The 15,600-nt window shown below is 45.8% G+C and overlaps 6 protein-coding genes across 6 annotated transcripts; 2 read left to right on the top strand and 4 right to left on the bottom strand.

Moving 5' to 3' along the window:
• Positions 1 to 985: 985 nt before the first annotated feature.
• On the top strand, positions 986 to 1,696 carry SAMD00019534_083520 (hypothetical protein; the record flags this gene model as incomplete). Its single annotated transcript, XM_012896243.1, has 1 exon — positions 986 to 1,696. A coding segment is annotated over one exon (711 nt), but the record flags the coding sequence as incomplete, so codon positions are not given.
• Positions 1,697 to 1,880: 184 nt separating this feature from the next.
• Positions 1,881 to 2,854, top strand: SAMD00019534_083510 (hypothetical protein; the record flags this gene model as incomplete). The annotated part of the gene is made up of 5 exons (XM_012896242.1): positions 1,881 to 2,197; positions 2,277 to 2,337; positions 2,414 to 2,538; positions 2,623 to 2,704; positions 2,771 to 2,854. Coding segments are annotated over 5 exons (669 nt in total), but the record flags the coding sequence as incomplete, so codon positions are not given.
• A 230-nt stretch (positions 2,855 to 3,084) lies between these two features.
• SAMD00019534_083500 (hypothetical protein) lies at positions 3,085 to 10,297 on the bottom strand (the record flags this gene model as incomplete). The annotated part of the gene is made up of 6 exons (XM_012896241.1): positions 3,085 to 3,163; positions 3,237 to 7,718; positions 7,791 to 7,878; positions 7,959 to 9,603; positions 9,678 to 9,899; positions 9,965 to 10,297. 6 exons carry the CDS (start codon positions 10,295 to 10,297, stop codon positions 3,085 to 3,087), a joined length of 6,849 nt encoding a protein of 2,282 aa, XP_012751695.1.
• Positions 10,298 to 10,559: 262 nt separating this feature from the next.
• SAMD00019534_083490 (hypothetical protein) lies at positions 10,560 to 11,973 on the bottom strand (the record flags this gene model as incomplete). Its single annotated transcript, XM_012896240.1, has 2 exons — positions 10,560 to 10,848; positions 10,928 to 11,973. Coding segments are annotated over 2 exons (1,335 nt in total), but the record flags the coding sequence as incomplete, so codon positions are not given.
• A 293-nt stretch (positions 11,974 to 12,266) lies between these two features.
• On the bottom strand, positions 12,267 to 14,037 carry SAMD00019534_083480 (hypothetical protein; the record flags this gene model as incomplete). The annotated part of the gene is made up of 4 exons (XM_012896239.1): positions 12,267 to 12,366; positions 12,438 to 12,974; positions 13,050 to 13,699; positions 13,768 to 14,037. The coding sequence occupies 4 exons, from the start codon at positions 14,035 to 14,037 to the stop codon at positions 12,267 to 12,269; spliced, it is 1,557 nt and encodes a 518-aa protein (XP_012751693.1).
• A 476-nt stretch (positions 14,038 to 14,513) lies between these two features.
• SAMD00019534_083470 (hypothetical protein) lies at positions 14,514 to 15,536 on the bottom strand (the record flags this gene model as incomplete). The annotated part of the gene is made up of 3 exons (XM_012896238.1): positions 14,514 to 14,934; positions 15,017 to 15,203; positions 15,278 to 15,536. Coding segments are annotated over 3 exons (867 nt in total), but the record flags the coding sequence as incomplete, so codon positions are not given.
• Between the last annotated feature and the right edge of the window lie 64 nt (positions 15,537 to 15,600).

Genomic DNA, 15,600 nt, shown 5'->3' with positions numbered 1-15,600 from the left:
GGGCCCTATTTCATTTTTAGAGTCACTATTAAACTTATATATACCTAACATTAACATGCTTCATCTCCAATCGTTACCTATTCTTATATTAAGAATCATTGTCTCACATCTTGATAGTGTTGTTGACATACTAAGTTTTCTGTTCGTAAACAGATTTATCTTCTTTCACCAAGAGACCATCGCCCCATCATTGAGACATCACTTTGGATATGTCTTTCCCTTGTCAACACTCACAGGTGCATCAAAACAACGTAAGACGAAAGTGAGCTTACGAACATTGAAACACTTGACAACAAGTGGCGATATCATTCCCAAACAAAGTCGTACATTTCAAATTCAATCATCAATCCCACTCCCACCAATTCCTTCGTCAGTCACAAGCGTGGAGCTTTACTGCCTTAATGGTCCTTTTTATCTTTGTATCAGCTCAATACCTTCAACTGTGACGCACATAGTATGTAGAAACTTTAATCAACCTCTTCAAGTCGGACATATCCCACAATCAGTGACACAACTATCACTTGCTCATTTCGACCAACCTCTTCAAGTTGGACAAATCCCACAGTCGGTGACACACTTGTTACTTGGTCATTTCGATCAACTTCTTCAAGTTGGACATATCCCACAGTCAGTGACAGAGTTGTCATTGGTATGTTTCAACCAGCCGCTCTATGTTGGACATATCCCACTGTCAGTGACACAACTATCATTTAATTCTCTTGACCAACCTCTTCAAGTCGGACATATCCCACAGTCAGTGACACAATTATCGCTTATTTATTTCAATCAACCTCTTCAAGTTGGACATATCCCACAGTCAGTGACACAGCTCACATTAGAGCTTTTCGATCAACCTCTTCAAGTCGGACATATCCCACAGTCAGTGACACAATTGTCATTTTATTCTCTTGACCAACCTCTTCATGTTGGACATATCCCACATTCAGTGACACAGCTCACTTTAGAGCTTTACGATCAACCTCTTCAAGTCGGACATATCCCACAGTCAGTGACACAATTGTCATTGCATTCTTTCAATCAATCTCTTCATGTTGGACATATCCCACAGTCAGTGACACAGCTCACTTTAGAGCTTTTCAATCAACCTCTTCAAGTCGGACATATCCCACAGTCAGTGACACAACTATCATTGGATGGTTTCAACCAACCTCTTCAAGTTGGACATATATCACATTCAGTGACACAGTTAGCTTTTGGAGATGTCTTTAACCAATTTCTCGCAACAGAATACATTCCATCGGTCACATCACTATCGATTCCATGCGCTGAGTTCTCTCCAAAGAATTTTAGTTTGCTTGACCATCAGTGTCTTGATCAGCTTACTGTTGTCCATTTTGTCAATTGCAAAAACTGGAACAAGAAGCCATGGACAAATGGATCATTTCTAGATCACAATATCTCTCTTATCAAAATGAACATACTTTCACATTTGGTCATCCAAGTTAAGCCAAGCAACCCACTCAACAGACTAAGTGAAGGGATGCCATCAAATCTTATGGCTTTACTGAGGTCCATCCCAACAATAACTCTTCAATTCTTCCACTCTGGCCCCAACGGAACCACATTGACTGACTTTAAAATTCTCGCCCGGCTAATTGATGAAACAACGACACTACTAGTGCCAGTATCAGATATGGATATGGATGGTGAAAGAGTGATATCACTTTTAATTAATAAATAACTCAAAGCTTTAATTATAAGTGAATGTGTTATCTAATAGTTCTTTGATTGATAGATTGAGTGATTGAGTGAGTTCAACAAAGAATGAAAGAATGAGCAGTTTTGAACAAAAACACAGACTTTCTCAATCATTATCATATTCAAAGTTATAATACATACATAATAATAACTAACTTAAGATGTTAAAGTATCTATTATCATCGGTTAAACCACAACCTGGTTATCAATCAGTTACAGTGCCAGCTGCAGCGTTGAAGAAGAAGAAGAAGAGTAGATTTGTAGTGGGATCTTCAAAGCATACGATGAGAAAGAGTTGGAAGCAGGGATTGTTGGGAGGCACTGTTATCAAAGAGAGTGTCAAGTGTCCCAAAGGCGAGAATCAGAACGATTGGCTAACCATTCATACAATCGAGATATATGAAACAATGGAGCACTGCTTCGATCTGTGCAAGGACTTTTGTACACCAGAGTCCTGTCCAAACATGATGGGAAGAAAGTATGTTTAGTTTGGTTCGCAATAGGACGAGACACAATCGTCCATGGTTGAACTTACACGTCATTCATTCATACTCAAGGGCATTATACTTATGGAGCGATCAAAAGGATAAGAAGCCTGTATCAATTCCTGCAAGAAAGGTACATATATTTCATTGATTGGCTGGTTCATTGTATCCACTAACATCATCTCCATCCATCAATCATTCATACATAGTACATTGAAAACCTCATTCGTTGGACAGGTGAACAAATAGATGACACTAATATATTCCCATTGGGAGATACCTATTCCAAAGAGTTCTTGCCAACTGTGAAGAAGATCATGGCAAGAGTTATAAGGTATTGTAACTTTATTATTACCCATACAAACCTCTTTGGTCAAGCTCTAACAATGGACCAACAACAACAATCACAACCTTACAGAGTATACGCACATATTTATTTCCATCACTGGGCAAATATCAAGTCTGCTGGAGCAGAGAAGCATGTCAATACCTCCCTCAATGTAAGTACCATTGGATAGAAGATACTAATGAATTGCTTACTGACTGCCCATCGCGGTATCCAACAGTACTATCTCAACTTTGTCAAAGAGTTCCAACTCATTAACGAAAGTGATTTGGAGGATATCAAGCCTGTCTTTGAGGGATTGGATTGATATGGCATCACAACAAATAATCATGTATAACAATAATAACAAAAAGAAGGATAGTTACAGAAAGGCTTGCTTGTGGCTACACATTGATCCAACTCCAATAAGCAGCTAATCAATTTGAGCATCCATATAAACTATCAGTCAAAGTATTAATACATGTCTGACAAGGAATCACTTCCAGGTCAAGTATTATATTTATATATTTAAGTTATAATAATACCCAATGGATGTTATTTGGAGAGTGATGCTACAAACTCTTGCAACCATTCAAATTTGTAGTACTTGGCTATGCTGGCGAATACCTTTAGACTGTTGATCATATAGAGTGTTATGTTAGTATTTGATTCGGTTGGTTGATGAGATTGATTGACATGATACATACTCTGACTCCTCACGGCATTGGTATTGTCCTGAACATGTTGGACATGTCTCGCTGAGATTATCTGTCTTGATCTGTCCACACTTGCCACACTTTAGGTCTTGCATGTGGTAGGCTATCGATCGTCTTTGGATGGTCTCCACCAGAGTCAGCTCGATCAATGTCTTGTTGTATTGATTGCCACACTTCTCGCAAAGGATCTTAGAGTCTTGGGTCTCTTCCTTGAGGAGGTCGTAGTCACGACACAGGTAGCAATGCGAGCAGATGAGGTCCGGCAGCACATAGGAAAGACATGGATCCTTGAAGCGAGCCTCCTCAGAGAACTCTCGCACGTTGATGATCTTCATGAGGTTCTTTCGCAGACGGTGCACCTGGTCCTGCATCGACTTGTCCAATGACAGCACGTGACACACTGACTTTACAAACTCCAGTGCAGGATTGGTGAATGTGAGATGGCTGCCAGGCAGCTGAGGGAACTCATCCTTCAGCTCAGAGTACTTCAGGCCTTGAAGTATCTGTACGATACGATTGCTGTCCACCACTTGTGACCACTTGTGTGATTGAGGCTTGTCCTCCTCCTCAGTCCAATTGCTGCTGACTGTTAGGTCTATACTCTTGTCACCTTTCTTGGACTTGTCGTTGTTGTCGTCTACATTGCTGTTGGTGCTGTCGACCACATCACCACTGCCACCATTCATCACGTCCTGTATCCTGTTCCTCTCTTTGTGAAGGTAGAGCTTGTGGATAAAGTCAGTGATGACCAATATGAATGAGCTCTGAATTGACTGTGGGAGGAACTTGGAGATGTTCCAATGTGAAACCAGTGTGCCATCGATTGCGTTGTTCACATCTGGAGAGGTGGAGCTGGACTGCTGCTGTTGGTTCGCGTTGCCTCCAGTGAGCTGATGGCATATTCCTCCATAGTTGGAGATGTCCATCCAGAGCAGGTTGTGCCAGAAGCGACTGGGCTTGATGGTGAGCCACGAGAACAGCTCCTTCTTCTTGATGACCGAGATCACGTAGTTGCAGTACTGTCTGGCGTCGTCGATTGATGTCTTTTGCGAGCATACGATGATCTTGTTGAAGCTGCCATAGATGATCTTGGAGCCTAGCTTCCTAAACTCAAACACCAGCTGCAGGAACACCTTGCGCATCAGTCCGTGCAGTGTGCGATGTAGCAGTGGGTCGTACATGCCACTGTAGGGCGATGAGATCCATCGGTAAAAGTGTGTCAGGAGCAAGTCTGGCGATTGATTGTTCTTCCGGTTGCCCATCACAAGGTCGAGCGACCAGCGCGACACAATCTTGCGCAGCAAGGCAAACTCCTTGTCACATGAGGCCAAGTGCTCCATTGCCGTTCGAACGGCCGCATCAGACGATGTTGTGACGCCAGATGCCGATGATGTCGTTGATGTCTGTGCGCCGGGCGTTTCAAAGTTGAGCGTGGCGTCGCCGCTGTTGAGCTCGCCGCCAATGATTCCTTCAATGTTGGCCAGATGCGCAGACTCGAGGATGGTGTTCACGGCGAGGCCCGCAATATCCAGCTCAAAGCACACGGTGTTGTAGCAGTCGGGTTGGTTGATCTCCATCTTGCCGAGCTCCTCGTGGAACTTGGCGTCGTCTTCCTCAGAGCCACCCAGGTCGGGGCAGTTGGAGGGTGACATCCAGAGCAGATGGTTCTTCTCTCGCAGCACTCTAGAGTATGAAATGTCCGACACCAATGAGGCGTAGTCACCGTTGAGGTTGCCGATGGGGATGTTAGAGTAGCGAGCCAGACCCATAAAGTACTTCCAGTAGGAGGCCACCTCGGCGTATCGTGTGATCAGTGGCTTGAGACAATGTACCTCCCAGTTGAATGGGGAGTACTGTGCGTCCAGCTCGTGGGACACCATCTGGAACTTGGCAAACTCGCGCAGCATTGGTATGTCGTGCATCAGATCGCCAATGTTGACCACCTGTGTGAGCAAGATGGAGGTGGCGCGGCTCAACGATGATTGATACTCTTGCAGCAGATGGTTCACCTGTCGCCTGGCCTTCTCCATTGATGGCTCGATCTCAAGATGGAACGTGATGTCAGGATACTTCTCCTTGAGTGGCGCCAATAGACGCTGTGCTGTGGACGATGTGCTGCTCTGTTGCTGGTAGGGGTTGGCCAGGATGATGGTGCCAGTGTTGTCGCGTGTTCTGATCAGGGCAAACACACCATCTCTGCCATCCTTGCTGTTGTGGTACAGATAGATCTGGTGGAAGTTGGCCTCGGCCAGATAGCTGGTAGACCTGTCTGAGCCGTAGGGTTGGATGTCCTCGAGGAGGTATCGACCACTCTTGGTCTGCTTGGCTGACCTCTTCAGACTGGCCATGGCACCCACCTGTATGATGGCCGAGATGTCCAGTGGAACGTGTGTCTCGTAGACACCCTCGATCTGTGGCTGTGTGAAGAGCGTGCTCAGCTCCTTGGCGTTCTTGATGTAGTCTTGCTCGGGCATTGTGTGGCTCGAGAGGAATAGTCTGGGCTTGGAGCGTGGTAGCGTGCCGAGCGAGAGCTCCATCTGGCCGCTGCCATAAGGGTCTCGCTGGAAGCTGTTGAGAAGGAACTTGCGTTGTATCTCCACCTTGATCGGGATGATCTGATCGCCAATCAACGACCAGAATGTATAGTAGCCGGGCACATTGGTCTGATCGATCGATATAATGTGCCACAGTCCCTTCTTGATCGACTCGCTCTGCGACGAGAAGAATCCATTGAAACCGGGCATGCCGGCGGATGGCTGTGCGGCCTTGCTTGTGGGGTGATGGTGGCGGTCATCATTGTCCTGTCCTGCCCTCTTTGCCTTTAGCTTGGCCCGAAGTGTCCTCCATATCACCTTGTGATGCTTGAGCCAGAGCTCAGGGTCGTCATCATAGGCTGGACACTCGCCGACCAACTTCTCCTCCTGGCCATTCCTCGTTGACGATCTCTTCTTCTTGGAGTCTTTGCCGCCTGATCCGGATCCATCGGCGAGTCTCTTGTGCTTGGTGAACATAGGCACGCCATTGGACTTGGCCTGGAAGCGGCTCTCAAAGAGGTCCTCAATGTCGCGACTGCCTGCACCACCGTCGTCGGCCTTGTTGTTGAGCTTGTCAAAGAAGGTGGTGATGTGTGACTGCTGCTTGGTCTCGTTCTGTTTGTTCAACTCCTTGATGATCCACTGTGGATGTGGCACTCGTGGCACGGGGTTGCTGATGTTCTGGAGTGCGGCGGGCAGCGTGATCATCTTCTGGATCACACCAGACAGACGTTGGCGGTAGTAGTCCCAGTCGATAATGTCACGCAGAGTGGCCTCCTTGCCCTTGGTCCACTTTCGGAGGAACATGATTCGTACGTCCTCGTCGGCGGCAAAGATCTCTGTGGGGATGGTACGCTCGGTGACTGGCGCGCCTGCGGGCTTGTTGGCAATGATGTACTGGCACTGCAGACCGGCCTCCTTGACAATGTCGGCGCCCAGGAACTCGGCCAGCTTCAAGGCCGTTCCAATGGCCGTGCTCTTTTGTTTATCGTACTCACTGAGACGTTTGCTCATCTTGCTCGACTCGGTGATCAGTCTGATCAACTCGCGGTCCTCGTAGCCCTCTGCGTGCGAGTCCAGCACGTCCAACCAATGATTGGCCACAGATGCAATGGCGTGGTAGCACTCCTCCATGGTGGAACCCTCGTTAAAGTTCTGGAAAAGCTCAGTCTGGAAGGACTTGATCAGCTCCAGCTCACCACGACGCTTGATCTCAAAGCCCTTGAGCTCCTGAACGCCGCCCTGCTTGTTAAACACGGCGTAACGCTTCTTGAGCTTGACGTCCTTCTCTTTGCCCGTTGGGATGAACATGCAGCCGTAGGGACCGTCCGACTCGAACTGGATAGAGCACTCCTCGCGTGTGACGTACACGCCGCGCTCGGCATCATATTCTTGGTACTGATGATTGGCAAACGACGCCTTCACCTTGGAGTTGAGCAGCGCGTTGAGGAAGTTGAACTTCCTCGTTTTGCCCGTGGCGGCGCTCTTTAGCGCGTACTCCTCGGGGAACTTGTCGGGCAGGATACACCAGATACCATCAGTGTCCAGCTCCAGCGGACGACCGAGCTGCTCGACAGACTCTCGGGCATTCTTGATGATGTTGCTGCCAGTGTGGGTGACGATACCGGCCATCTGCATGGAGTACCATCGAGAGCCCTTGCGCATCACATATCCGTAGAAGGAGTTGAGAATACACTTGTGTGCCAACTGCATCGACTCGTACATGATCACCATGTTCTGGCATTTGGTCGAGTCGTACTGACCCTGGCCTTTCTGGGCCTGATCGTAGTGGCCCTTCCACTGACTGTGCAAGTCCTTGTACACGTATCTTCTGTCACGGAACTGTTTGACCGTGTCCACATAGAATGAGTTCTCTCTCATGCACACTGTATCCGACTTGATCTCATTGGATACAATATGAGTCTTCTTGTAGACCTTCCTATAAATTGTGCGTGTTGGATGGATGTGTTAGTGATTGATTGATGTGAGCGCACCGAGTTGGATGACATACTTTGAGTAGTCCTTGAGTCTCTTCCTCAAATGCTCATTCTGCTCTTCCTCTGGCAACTCCGTAAAGGACGTTTGTTCAGGTCCAAATCCTTTTGATTGGAAAAGTACCAGTGTGTGATTGATTAGTGTTTGGACTTGATTGATTGATTGTTGCTTGGATAGTACATACTCTCAGACTCTAGTTGTTGAAGAATGAGTCGATACTCTGAGTAGTTGGATGGCGAGTAGTCACCTCTCCACTCCCAGTTGAGTGTCCTCTGACACTTGTTCTCGGGCTTGTTGAATGTACAGGTGGCACAGATCTCCTCGTTGACGATGGAGGTTGGCTGCAAACGGTTGGTCAAGATAATGTTGGGATACATCGCACTGACATCCAAATGGTAGATGAGTGGCTTGCTCTGTTGCTTGGGCTGATCCCTTAGCGAACTCAATCGTCTAATAATGTCGTCCTTGATCTCCTGGTAGTTGGCCACGGCCGAGGCCTCGTCCGATGTTGAGTATCCACACTCGCTCATAGCCTGCAGAATGATCGTGTCCACGTTGTCAATGTGTGTTTGCAGCGCCTCCTTATTGAGATCAAAGTGCGTGGGGATGTCATGGCGGAACACGCCAGACTCGAGACACTCGACGTGTCCACCAACGTATGTCTCTGACTCTATGAGATGACCCTTGTAATGCTTGCGCTTGTCCTCTAGATGCTTGTTTGGGAAGATGACGTTGACTCTGTAGGCTTGGCTCATGAGCAAGGCCTCGCACAGCGAGCCGGAGCCCTTGCGTAGCACATCGTCGGGGTTGAGCGGAATGATTGTGCACAGCGAGAAGATGAACGGATGGATGTAGGTCATGTAGAGATAGTAAGTGGCCACGGCATCAGACACTGAGTAGTTGGCCAGGCGCTCAGGGTCTTCGCGTGCAGAGCGCACCATCTCCTCGGGGTCGAGCTCCAGTGGATTGTACCGCAGCTTCTTCCTGACGACCTCTTTCAGACGATGTGAGCCGTGTGGCAGGTACGAGTCACGCTTGACCCAGCAGAAGGCGTCCATGTGCACGGCCGACCGGCCACGGTACTCATCGTCATTGACCAGTCTGAAGCCAATCTCGCGGTACAGGTCAAAGCCGTGATGCTTGGCGCGGGCGTCTACAAACGGCCAGTCAAAACCGTCACCGTGGTACGTGACGAATATGTGCGGACGTAGCTCTCGGATGTGCTCAAAGAAGCGACGCAGCAGTGCCGCCTCGTCTGGCTCGTTGAACACGGTGAAGGGACCCTCGTACTCGGGCTTGGGCGTGTACTCAAAGTCCTGGATGTCGGCCGCCACAATGTCTCGATTGACAATGAGGAATCCCTGGCGATCGAGCATGTAGGATATCATCATGATCGAGTCGATATTGGCGTCGGGGAACTTTTGAGGAAGATGCGTAGTCTCAATATCGAACGCAAACACCTTGGGATCGGGACGCTCCTCGCGGTCCAAGATGCGGTGCACAGTTGTGGGCATCGTTGGCATCTCGCGCTTCACCTCATACCACATACCGACTCTAATGTCCAAGTCGATGGCTGCTCTCTGGTAGTAGGTCACGTCGTACTCTCTGATATCCAGTATATACTCTGTGGCCATCTTTGTTGTCTTGCGCGATGTTGTCGAAGTGATTGAGTACTTTGCAAATGGGTCTTCATATGCCTCGCTAGTCGATGCCTTGAGTTGATTCCTCTTGATCACTGGCATAATATCGCTCCTAACCTCCAACAGCATCTGTACATTGAAGAAGTTGATCTTTAAATACTTCCTCTTGATGCCAGACAGATGGTTCTCCTGTTGTTGTCGTTGTCGAATGAATGAATGAGTACATGTCCCTTGCGCGATAACAATGATTGAATGATGCTTACCAGATCCAAGTCTTCCTTGTCAACGGTCTCGATGGTTGTTATCTTGCCCTCGTATCTTCGCTTGAGGTAGGTCTCGACTTCGGTGTGATGATTGTCCTTGACATAGATATAGAAGTATGGATTGTATGTTATCCATGCCCTGAACGATGTAGCATCATCTTGAATGAAGAATAGCTCCAGACTTGCTCTGTCCACTCCTTTCTCTTTATCCTTTGTTGAGCTCTATGTATCATATTGTGTCAGTGTCAGTGTTAGTTGTCATTGTCAACTTGGTTCTCGAAACATACCGGCTTCATGTTTAACAACCAACCAACTCTCAGTGGATGGAAGTTCTGCCTCTCATTCTTGTCTTCGTCGTCGTTGTTTCCAGATGTAGTGGCAGTGTCCATTGCACCAACGTCACTAAAGTCGAATTGATCCTTGTCCTTACGATCATCATCACTATCATCATCTGCATTATCCGATCTTGCTCCTCTATATTTGTTTGCATTCCTATTATAGTTATTATTATTATTATTATTGTTATTATTGTTGTTATTGTTATTGTTATTGTTCCACCTTGAACCACTCTGATAACCTGAGCCACTACCCTTCTTGAATGACCTTTGTGGCGGTCCCATCACTAGATGCTTGCTCTATCTATATATACAAATGAATATATATATATATATTTATAATGTAGTAATGTAATTGTTGTCGAATGAATCTCAAAAGAGAGCTATCTTGTATCTCTTTAATTTCAAAAAATGGCGCGAACCTGGAAACACCCAACCCTCGCCCTTACCCTCGCCCTTGCCCTTGACCTTGCCCTTGCCCTACCATGTTTGGAATCTGACAAAGACCATCGATTATTAAATGTTTACCAGATGAGTTAACTCATCCAAAGATCTTTATCTTCTTCTTAAACTCGGTTACTTGATGCTCGACAAACTCTCGACCAATTGCATCGATCTGCATCTCGAATGCTTCCTTGGCCTTGTTATACAATGCAATGTCCATTTGATTACGTCTCTTGATCTCCTCGACAATGTCTTCTGGTACATCGGCAACACTAACACGTTGAGTGCCAGAGTTAACCTTTGTGAATCTGATCGCCTGGAAACCTGCGTAATGTGTCAGCAATACCAAGCTCTCTGAGAACTTCTCAGTCAATCCAATGTATTTATATGTACTGGATGGCGGGAGAGTTGTTATTATGTTAGTCATACGTGTCCAAGTGGTGTCCAACTCTTGTACATATCATTACATACTATTTAAGATGATGATGTGCACATATCTCTGTTTCATTCTCCTTTCCATAATACTCGTGAGGGGAGATACCACAGAGCATTCTTGCTTGCTCGTTGTTGGCCGCTGCACTGCGCTCGATCCATTCGCGGAGGTCGTACTTCATGGCAAAGCCATGACCTGGGTCACGCTTGTTCTGACGATGATAGTAATAGTGAGAGATGACACGGTCCACTGGCTCGCGCAGCATCGTCATGTAGGAGTATGGGTTGAGACCATCTTCACGAGCGGGCAGACTGTTTGGCCTCTTCTCCTCGTAATAGAAGTGAAGTCCGTAGCGAATGTGTCCAAAGATCGTGGTGAGCTTGGTGGACATGTGTTCCAGTTCGTCGACGCCTGGATGAGCCCAGAAGTGGAAGAACTGGGCGCGTCGCTCGTTTCGTTTGAATATGTTGCCAAGAGATGAGCCGCCAGTCTTGGCAATGTGGATGAATATGTGTGGCTTGGGCAGCAGGAAGGGGTTCTTGAGCGGGTCCAGCTTCCAGGTTGACTCGAGCAGCAAGATGGTGTCCTGGCTGGGCTTGGGACGACGGTAGTCGCTGGGTAGTTTGGGAATAGCCACATAGTGCTGAGGCAACAGTTTAGATGTCTCGGTTTTTGATTGGAGCACGGCTATCATCGCTCGCTCCTTGTCCACCTCGCTCAGAACCTTTTCCAACAATATCGGACGTTCAATATCGTTTGCCTTTGACCGCAGTGCCTTTTCCCTATTCAGACGCAACTGTTCAGCCTCTGTCATTGGCTTTTCATTTGCCTCGCCCTTTATCAATTTCTGACCAATCCTTGCATAATATGATGGTTCATCCTCATTGTCCAATGCTATATCTACTTCATCTTCTCTATTCCTATTATTCTTATTATTCTTATTATTATTGTTATTATTATTATGATGTTGTCTTGCAGCTATTTGTACAGCTTCATCCTCTGTTAATACAGGATCTGTCTTTAACATTTGAACTGCCAACATAGTCGTAAGTACGACTGCTATTATACAACATAGTAATATCTTTCTAGGTGTCAATACACTATTATATGATCCTCTTGGCCTTGCCATATCTCTATATCTCTATCTATCTATTTGTGTCATGTCAAACAATAGACTATTCAATTGACTTCTCATTGTTGTTGTTGTTCTCCCATTCATTCATTCACCCCCCATTCCAACTTAAACAATATCTGTTGACGAACAAAAAAGAAATCGGGCTTAGCTAAGACGTGGTCGACGACAACCGTTACCCATTTTGATGATCGAATGAAGTATGTGTGGGGTGTCCTGAAGGTCTACGAAGAAGTCAAACATATTTACTTCTTTGTCTTTGATAGCTTTCCATGCATCTTTGTCAACTTTGTCTTGATCTCCTTGAACCTTGGTCTCTTCTTTGCCTTGTCCACCCAACATTCTCTGTTTGATTGACAAAAGAACTAATGTTAGAATATGATATCATTCATGTTGTGTTGGACTAATGAACTTACTTGATCAATTTACAATAGTCACTTGGACAGTCGGATGGGATTTGAGGTCGCTCACCTTTGGTCACCATAACTGGTATGGACCAACTGTTGACACCATCGTATGGATCCTTGCGACAGAATATCTCCCAGAGTACAATGCCAAAGGAGTAGACGTCACATAGTTCGGTGTAGGGTTCATTCCTAAACACTTCGGGTGCCATCCAACAACTAGTACCTAGATTCAGTGTCATTTGCTTCGATGGATCGATCGCTCTGCTGGTGCCAAAGTCAATGACCTTGGCTCTCATCTCCTCTGTGACCAATACATTTCCACTCTTTAAATCTCTGTGGATGACGCCCAGCGAATGAAGGTACTCCATGGCATTGGCCACATCCAGTGCCAATGACAACTTTTGTACAAAGGACAGTTGGACATCCTTGTTGAGTAGCAGGTCCCGCAGAGTACCTCCCTTTACAAACTCACTAAGATGCAACAGACACTTGCTATTCTCTGTGTTGGCTCCATAGAACTCGGTGAAGCATTCATGGTTCAGAAGACTAAGGTAGGTGTCACGTGATATATGTCAGCTGATATGTTCCAGGTCATGTGATATCGGTATTAAATGAACTTACCTCATGATTGATACCTCGCGATCAAACTCCTCTCGACTGAAGCAGAGATTGTCGACACTGTATACCTTGATTGCAACGTCTCTTCCTTTGTAGACTCCACGATGTACCTTTCCAGAGGCACCGGCGGCGATCACCTCATTCATTTGTAACTCCTCCATCTTGATCTCTTTGTGAACGATGATCTTGTTGGTGAGCACATTTGATAGAATATCATCGAAGGAGTATTGTCGCAGTAGTTCTGGCATGGACTTGCCATTGATCATCGGTACGAACTTCTCGATCGGCTGCAAAAGTTGTTGACTAGTTGGCCGCGAAGGTCTAGAAAGCTGCGGTGAAGCAGATGGTGAATTGTTTGTTGATGTTGATGTTGACGATGGTGTTGGTGGCTGTAGTTGTGTTGAAGTCGGTCTAGATGGTGCGGGTGATGAAGGTGCAGAACTTGCAGGTGAAGAAGTTGTAGATGATGTATATGGATATTCTGACAAAGTGTCTGTCGATGCTGATACAGATATTGTAACTGTAGGTGGAGTTGAAGGTGTCGATGTAGGTCTACTCAATGATGGACTACCCTCTACATGACTCGCGTCACATTTGTTGCAAACAAAGTTGCCTTCAATATATAGGAATCCTTTGCTAATGATTGATGTACACTGTTCCAGGTATGCGTAAGTAAGTATGAACAAGTCAAAGGTAGTTCACTTGATATACTACTACTTACTCTATGACATGTGAAACAATCTGGATGGTAGTTCTTTCCACGAACATTGACTACGGTGTTTTGTATAATGTTGGTACACTTGTCACAACGCTTGGCAAAGAGAGTGACCTCACATGTATCGCAGTAGAGTTTGCCATCCTTGTAAAAGAAGCAATCCAATGACACTTGACATTGTGTGCAAACAAAGCATTCCTCGTGGAATAACTTTCCCTTTGCTCTAATCCTCGACGAATTAATCGTCTTATTACATGTTGCACATAATTCTGACATTATTAAATATTATCTATATATCTGTATGTATGTATGTGTCTTATTGATTTGGTTGGTTGGTTGATTGGTTGATGACCAAGTCAACTAATTATTATGATGATGATGTTTATGTTTGTGTACAATAGAGAGAGACAAGGTGAGAATGTCTCTTCTTCAGAAACAACCAACAAAGACAAAACATGAGAGGTGTGTGTCATCATGAAAGAATCGGGTGGGAGGCGAGGCCGAATCAAATTTGGTGATTGTGCATTCACGATCGGGGGGTTAGTGGGTATCACAACCAACCAAATATCAACAATGTGTGATGCGGTGCACTCTCGTACAATTATAATTAGAATTTTAGAGGGCGAGTATGATCAAACAATGGGGGGGTAAAAGGGCTGATTCGAATCGTGATCACACTTTGTGGTGATTGTTGGTGAATGATTGAATGGGTAGGTAAAGGCGCGCACGTTCATTGTTCAACACATTCATTGTCTTTGTGTAGGCTTTGTACTGTTCACTGGTACTGGAGGGAAGTTCATCTCGATCTCCAAGACATCGAGTTGGGTGATGTCAGCTTCTGTTTGTAGGAGACTGCCCAGGGATGGTGTGGTGCGGCCAAGGTCACCGTGGACAAACTCCTTGATGTATGTTCCAGCTGATGCCCACACGTCCAGCAGTATAAAGTGTGGAGCGATACACTTCACTGCCAGTTTGGCAATAGTCTTCTTCCTCTCTGCCAATGATCTTCTGTGCAGTACTCTAACAGGTGTATTCTGTTTGAGTTCCATATTATTCACCTTATCCAATACATTATGCAAATACTCCTCAGTCATATCCTTTGCAGTCCAAACTACACATCTATACACCTTTTGTTTAGATGTCTCTCCATCCTTTAGAACTGATGTTTGTTTCCTATTTTGGATTGAGTTGGATTGGATTGTTAGTGGATTGTGATTGATTGATTGAGTGATTGGAATAGTTCCAGTGAACATACTTTGTGATGAATTGTAGTCTGGATACTCTGATATCAGCATTTGAATTGATTGTCTCTTCGATCTTTCTAAAGTCATCGTAGGTCAAGAGTATCTTGTGTGGATTGGTGATCTCCAAAAAGAATGGTCTACCCTCTCCAAGCATCCTAACATCAATATCCTCTCTTCCAGATGACACAAAGTTGGTGGCTATACAATGATTGTTAGTATGATGATTGAAGGTCCACCAACGCACTCATACACTGACATACCATCTGCTCCACATCTATCCTTGATGGGCTTGCTGATGAACTGCTCGACACAGTCCAGAGTGACAGGCTCATCGTTGAGTGACCATGGTGTTTGACTTAGGTTGCGTACATATTTGTTGTAACGTCCACAGATGAATACAGGTGCATGCTCATATTCCAAACGATATTGATATGTCGAGGTTACTCTTGTTGGTGGTATCTGTCCATGCATTCTAAAGTCCTTCTCTGACATATTGCCAAGTACCTCCATGATTTGATAATTGGAATCGACCTGTACTTGGTTCTGATTGAATGATTGAATGATTGATTGATTGGTTGTGTTAGTCAGGTGATGG

Source organism: Acytostelium subglobosum, assembly GCF_000787575.1.
Source record: "Acytostelium subglobosum LB1 DNA, scaffold: scaffold18, whole genome shotgun sequence".
NCBI classification, from domain to species: domain Eukaryota; phylum Evosea; class Eumycetozoa; order Acytosteliales; family Acytosteliaceae; genus Acytostelium; species Acytostelium subglobosum.
Note: the sequence above shows the minus strand (reverse complement) of the source record. Positions and strands in the feature narration are given on the sequence as shown.